This window comes from Antrostomus carolinensis, unplaced genomic scaffold (genome assembly GCF_000700745.2).
Source record: "Antrostomus carolinensis isolate BGI_N321 unplaced genomic scaffold, ASM70074v2 scaffold5572, whole genome shotgun sequence".
Classification (NCBI taxonomy): domain Eukaryota; kingdom Metazoa; phylum Chordata; class Aves; order Caprimulgiformes; family Caprimulgidae; genus Antrostomus; species Antrostomus carolinensis.
Window position 1 is genome coordinate 84,304 of NW_010297462.1, and position 6,784 is coordinate 91,087.

Below are 6,784 nucleotides of genomic sequence, written 5' to 3' on the forward strand. Positions count from 1 at the left end.
ATGAGGGAGATGGAATTGAAGGAGAATCTAAACCTTTCCTTCAATTTATCATCCTAAAACCCAAAACAAGACAGTTTAGTTCCAAAGTATTCCTAAACAAAAATTACTGATGAAGTATGAGTGTTCAAGAGGGTAAGGTTATGCTCAAAAGTTCAACTACTGTATAACGTTCAATACTTCTCATGTTTCTTCAGTTCAAATATTCCACGACAGCTACAAATTATGGAGACTGAATTCTAAATTTCTAGCCTTTATACTTACTTAACTGTAGTAGGTAAGTAATAGCACTGTTCTAGCCAGATTACTTTTGAAATTCCAATTTGTTCACGTGTAAGATGCATAGACATTACTCTAGATTTTGGAATCTGAATTCTGTCAAGCTGCTGTTGACAGGTATCAGAAATACCTCAGTTTTTATTTATTGTAGGTCAGATAAGGAGATTACACATGGTACTTACTGTAAAACAAGAGTGAGTAATTTTATTGCTTGGACTGCAACATCATATTCTTTGTCAAGAGTCATAGACACAATTCTATCCTAAGAACACAAAAGAAAGTATTTTCAAAGAGGAAAGAAAGTGTAATACAACTTTAAAAAATTCATACATACTTAAAAATACGAAGTTACACTAACCTTGAATCGACTGGTGAAGAGTTCCAATTTGGAATTAAGCTCTTTATTATAGTAAAGCCCTTGCAAAGCAGTTAGGCATTTCAGTCTTACTTCCCCTTGCTAAAATGAAATTAAGAACTAGATTAAAAGTCAAATACAGGATACAGATGTGATCTCCAAATCATATAAGACAAGTTTCTTTTCCAGTCTGAATTAATTCAAAGTTAAAGATTAAATGTTGTCAAGACATACTATCAATAATCACGTTAATGATGTAAGAATATGTTCTTGTTCATAACAAGCCAATGAAGGAAAAAACCCAAAACCAAAACACTCCAATGTCTTACTACAGTTCACTTCAACTTCAATAGCCTGAAGTCTCCAATGCAAGAACTGAGAATGTGCTGACTCAACAATGAATCAAGCAGCATTTGTAAACCGTATCTGTTGATCACTCCAAGCAGAGAATAACCTCTAGCAGGTAGCTGGTAAGTAACAGCTTGAGGAACTCATCAGCACAAAAGGGGACTTTTCCCATGGTTTTTACAGCTAGCTAAGAAGTTGCTTAAGTAGGCAAAACAGGAAAACTGTTAGGCTCTATGACTGGATTATTCCATGTGAAATGTATTAATCTGAAATAGTTAAGTATTATGAAGTGGAGGTCTGTATCAGCAATAAATAAATAGAAAAAGCCATTTCCTTACAAATACCAGATCCTTAAAAATCTATATATACTCTCTAAAAAGAATTCAAAAGATGCAAGTCTATTTTATATATATGTTGAAACTCTAGTGCTTCTGAGTGGTAAGAAAAGCCGTGACCGATTAAAACGGTTAAGAGATCAGAACCTAAGGCTAGCAAGATCAACAACCAAAAACATGGAGTTATGCTTCACAATTTTGTTCCCTTCCCTCAAAGCAGCTTACCTTATCATGCATAGTCCACCCAACATATTTTAAGTAGCTGTCATTGAGAAAGGCATCACTGTACATCTTCATCCATATTCCAATCTCTTCAATACAGATGGCTCTTATTTCAGCAATTGCATCTCTGTGGAGATAAGTGGGACAACAGGATCAAACAGATGAATAATTAGAGATAACTTGTCACCAGCTTCCAAAATAAATTAATGAAGTTACAAATTACTTACTAAGAGAAACTTACCGGTATCTATGCACAAAAACACCTTTAAATATTGCATTCATCATGTTTTCTATTTCATCCTGATTTTCCTGAAGCTGAAAGAATGAACAGAGTACATCAACAGTGAGCAGCACTTTTACAGTCAGATCAGATGGTGTTGATGCTAAACAAACTAAATTAACATTTGCAAGTGTGGCCATTAAATCCTTCCCGGAAATATTCACAGAGCTGTTTCACAGTATAATATGCTATTATTTAAGGAATTGTATCTACCACAGCATACAAGTTTTAGTAATTCTGACCACTGGAAAACTGTTCTTCAACTGAAGATCTTATGTTCCTGCAAGCTCCTTCTTACCTTATTTATAAGAAAACATGATTTAATTGTCTAGTAACTTTTTAAGTCCTATGTTCAGCCCCATTTTTAATACACTTACTGTGTTTTTATGGACATGTATTATTAGAACAATATCCAAATCACGTGAACTGCATTACAAGGAGTCTTTTCTGTATGCTAAAGAATTTGTAATGTAAAAAAGACAAGATGCAGAAGAACCTTGCAAATGGCTACGTGAGCAGTATATACTCTGTTTTGAATATCTCTTCCTCATCCATTAGAGAAAAAAAACGCAGAAAATGAGTGAGGTATTGCAGAAAAAAAATTAATTTAAGAATATAGAGCTGCAAAATAATGGAGGAGACAAATCCAGTCTCAGAGTAACAACAGAAGAGTAAGACATGAAAGTAAGTTGAAAAGTGATACAGGCAGTGTTTTAAAAACACAGAAACCTGTGTTTGCTTTCAAAGTTTGAGGAAGTCACTTAAAAGATTTTAGAATAACTAAATATTGTCAGCAGGGAAGCATATTCTTTTTTCAGTTTGAACTATAAGAGTAGGACAAATTGAAACAATGTTAATAAGAATAGTCAAAGACTGAGGAAGTTGACATTTTGGTGGATCAGACTGAAAAAATAAACCCCCTAAAAAGCAACCACACCCACCCACCCCCAAACCAGTATCTCTCCTACAGAAGTTTAGAAAACAGCAAGAATGAACAATTTCCATAGTATCACAAGATTTAGGAATTTATGGAAGAAAAGCTGTAAGGAAATACAGTGAGAAGAAAAAGACTAAGCAGCAGGAGAAAAGGACTAACAAAGAAAAATATTTAACATGTTCTGGGCCTAAATCTAACACCTGCTCACAGTAGCCTCTGAAGTAGGAAGAGGGGAAAATTGCAAAATATTAAAACAAAAGGCATGCAAAAAGAATCAATTAATGAAGTTAATTTTAGTTCTGGATAAGGCTGAGTGTCTAAGGGTGAAACCACCACACTGAGTTATAAATGAAACAAAACCTGAAATCAAACAAATAATTGAGTATTGCTTCAAAGCTTACTTTCATTTAGCACAAGAAAAACAGAAAATCAAAACCAAAACTAGAAAAGTTGGTATGAAATCCTAAAATCCAATATACATAAGAGCAACTGAGACTGGGAAAAGTCTTGATTCTCACATCACTGCCTTTTCTGTTTTATCTATGCATTATATATCATAGGACTGGTCCTGCAGACGCCTCTAGTAACACAACTACATTTAATGGCTGTTTAAGGGCTCAGACTCAAACTGCCAGATCTTTGTGAGACAAACAGAAAACAAAGTTCTTAAGTCTATCTGAATTGTTAAGAAAGTAAAAACACTAACAGGTAACAGCACAAAAGATGAAGAGCAAAGGCGAGACATTTTCTTTGATCATAAGGTTATTTCTAATGTATAGAACAAAAACCAAACCAAAACACCAGTTCCCCCAAAAATAAAAAGTTAAGCCTGAACGAATTAGGGCTTTCAACAAGACAGCACTGTCAGCAATGAATCAGCAGGTCCCTTCTACACAAAAAGAAAGAAAATAGAAGTAGATTGCATTTTCAATTTTGATAGTGTTTTCTGTAGAAGAAAAAAACCTTATCTAAAGCCTTTTAACACACTTTGATGATCAGTACTGACATCATAAAAACAGTGTTTTGCCCCAAAATCACCGGGTTCTTCTCTAGAAGCTAAAAACAGGCAATGTATGGTAATTTTTATTATATACTTGAGGTCAGTTTAGGAAACTATTCTAGAGATACAACAAAAAATTATCTATTACTGATGGCAGTCTCTCTTGCTAATTTAATGAAAAACTTTTCAAGAGTCTACATTTATCTTTTTTTACAGAAAACGAGGCATTTAAAAAATTAACCTTTGAAATTAAGTTTTTCAAACATTAAACACAACTTAAAGAATGAAACATAGGGACTATTAACTACCTTTAGAAAAAAAACAAATTACAGAACAAGATTAATTATTTTTTTCATTTCTCAACACTCATCCTATGCACACCAGCTACACAAAGTTGCACTAACCTCCTTTCTTTTCTGTAGTAAGAGTTCCAGCCTATCATTAGCTCGTTTCCCAATTATTTTATTTCGTTCTGCTTCATACTGCCGTTGTGTATTGTCCATGTTGATACTAAGATTTAATGCCACATTCACTAAAGCAGTCATCAGCTTCATGGCTACAAAAAAGGGAAAAGAATAAGGATTATTTAAAAGGTTACTCGATCTAAGAAAAGTGTTAAATAGAAATCTTGACACCTCTTCCTGTCAACCCTTTCTGTATTTAGGAAAACACATTAACTGTAAATTTCTTTATATGCAACCTTTAGCAGTGTTTTGCTAAGCACTGCATCATTACTTATCAACACAACAGATCAAACACTGACATTTTATTCTTTTATGTCAATTTTTTTAATACTATAAGGATTACTGTTGAATTGAGATATAGGATATGCTTCTCACAGAAAATGAAGGTAGATTGCAAAATTTACATACATAGCCCAGGAAATACTAAAAGCATTCCATTATCAGAATTGGTTAGCTAGACTGATATTGTCAAATCATTCAACCTCAAACATACAGTAAGTTGTTTTTTTCTTCAAAAGGAAAAGTCTTAGACAACCAGCACCACCATACTGCACCACTCTTCTACCCTCAATTTAATTTTAATGAGGGGCAGTTTTCTTTAAATATTCCTTTAATTGCAGAAGCAGAGAAAAGACATTCACCAATTAGAAGCCAGAGAACTGACCAAAATGTAAAATACACTTGGGTGGGATTTTTTTTACGTGCTTTTATTTCTGAATTAAATGTTTTAAAAAGAGTGCAGACAAATAATGCCTATTCCAGAAACCACGAGGTGGTCAACAGTATGCTTGCTTTTCCTATGAACTTTTGTAACAAGGCATGAAAGGGCTTGCACTGGCAGAACATACTCAGAACATTATTAAGCATGTATCACTAGCATAAAGTTGATGAGTAAGGCATAAACACATGCAGATATATCAAAGTATCTTCACACACTAAGATCTCCAAGGATATCAAAATGAAAAGAACAAGTCTGAGCTAATCATGGAAGCCAAAATTACTGCAAATAATAGTAAATATGGATACAAGGATTTTGTTGGCTGTCCCTGTCCCATACAAACACAATCTTCAAGAATACAAACTGTAATCTCGTATGAAATGCACAAGTAATTACACAAAATCCACAAAATCAACTACTGATGTGAACAAATGCAAACAGAGTACTGATAAGAATTATTTTGCATGACAGAAATTAACATGCAACAGGACAACTTCTGCAACTTTTATTCAGGCACAACTTAAATTAAAAGAAAGTACTAAAAACATGTTTTTTAAGAATTAAAATTTATATTAGTCATATGGTACAACAGTCAAATTGACAATACAGCAGAATCAGTATATCCTCCTGAAATAAAAGGGTTTGTTTCTCCCTCCCTAATAAATGCCTTGGGTAGTGAGGAGTCTCACAGCAGCAGCCCGATGCGCAGTGTGCTAAAGTATATCCAAGAGATGATCAATGAAACAGAACTACTGATCAGATAGTCAGAACTGAAGCTACCTGTACCTCAGACAGTTCCAGTGAAGCTCACAAGAACTATTTCCAGTGTGGCAAAAACTCAGTTTCACACACACTCTAAATTCACCTTGTCAGACTAAAATTGCTGTAATAAGCTTTATGTAAGTAGACTGCTGAAGAATGCCATCCAAGACCCTTCATTAACCAATGAAGGTTTGGAACTTCCTTATTCAAGGAGCTTATCCTATGTCCACATAATGATGTATTTATTTAAAACACTCCATACTTAACTCAGAAAGAATTTTTTCATACTTTTGACATTTGAAAAAAAATCATGGAAAAAGGACAATTACTTAAAACCATATAGAAATTTAGTGACTATCACTGATGAAGCATTCTTTAACATTTTTTCTAATGCAATGAATGGAAATACTACTTTCAATTGGATTGGGCTATGGCCTCAATATACACCACAATTTAAATGTTATAAAAATTGCATCCAATCTAAAATACAACTCCTGTGTGACTTAATGCAGAGCATAACCCAGTTCAGCTGCATTTGAGGTTAAAAGGATACCTACACCCTTATTATGACCAAAGACAAACTTGTAGAATCAACGGAAAAGTGTCCTTTTATTTACTTTTTCTACTAGACTTAAAGCAAACAAAAATTAAGTACTAAAGAGCAAGTAAAGAATGCTTTAAAATAACACTGTGTTTTTCAGTAACGAAAAACCAATAAAGACAAGGTAAGAAAGCTATACAGAAACAAGCTGCATTAGATGAAAACTGTATCACACAAGGAAACATGAGTTGAATGTTGAACATCAAGAAGTTAAACCAGAACAATTCCTGTGTAACACAAAACATAAAATGGGAGCAATACACAGATAAGTATAATCCACTGACCTGCCAGTGTGCTTGTGTGCCGAAATGCTCTGACTTGCGAGTCTGACAGCCCCGTAAGCAGTGAAATGACAGTATCCATCATATATTCATCATATATGATGCTATATTGACATTGTCGGACGAGTACTCCAATGAACTCACAAAAACTCGATTTGAACTTCTTCCACTGGGGACCAGCCATAGTTAATGGATAATCTCCACT

General features: G+C 34.0%; 1 protein-coding gene across 3 annotated transcripts in view; it reads right to left on the reverse strand.

The window, feature by feature from the left end:
- STAG2 (STAG2 cohesin complex component) overlaps positions 1–6,784 on the reverse strand; it is a 39,525-nt gene that overhangs the window by 26,268 nt on the left and 6,473 nt on the right. For all 3 annotated transcript variants that reach the window (XM_010162125.1, XM_010162124.1, XM_010162127.2), the window contains exons 7-12: positions 6,583–6,782; positions 4,158–4,309; positions 1,778–1,851; positions 1,540–1,663; positions 635–733; positions 459–538 (exon numbers count right to left, since the gene is read on the reverse strand). In XM_010162125.1, coding sequence (XP_010160427.1) covers positions 459–538; positions 635–733; positions 1,540–1,663; positions 1,778–1,851; positions 4,158–4,309; positions 6,583–6,782 — 729 coding nt within the window. The remainder of the gene's footprint in view (positions 1–458; positions 539–634; positions 734–1,539; positions 1,664–1,777; positions 1,852–4,157; positions 4,310–6,582; positions 6,783–6,784) is intronic.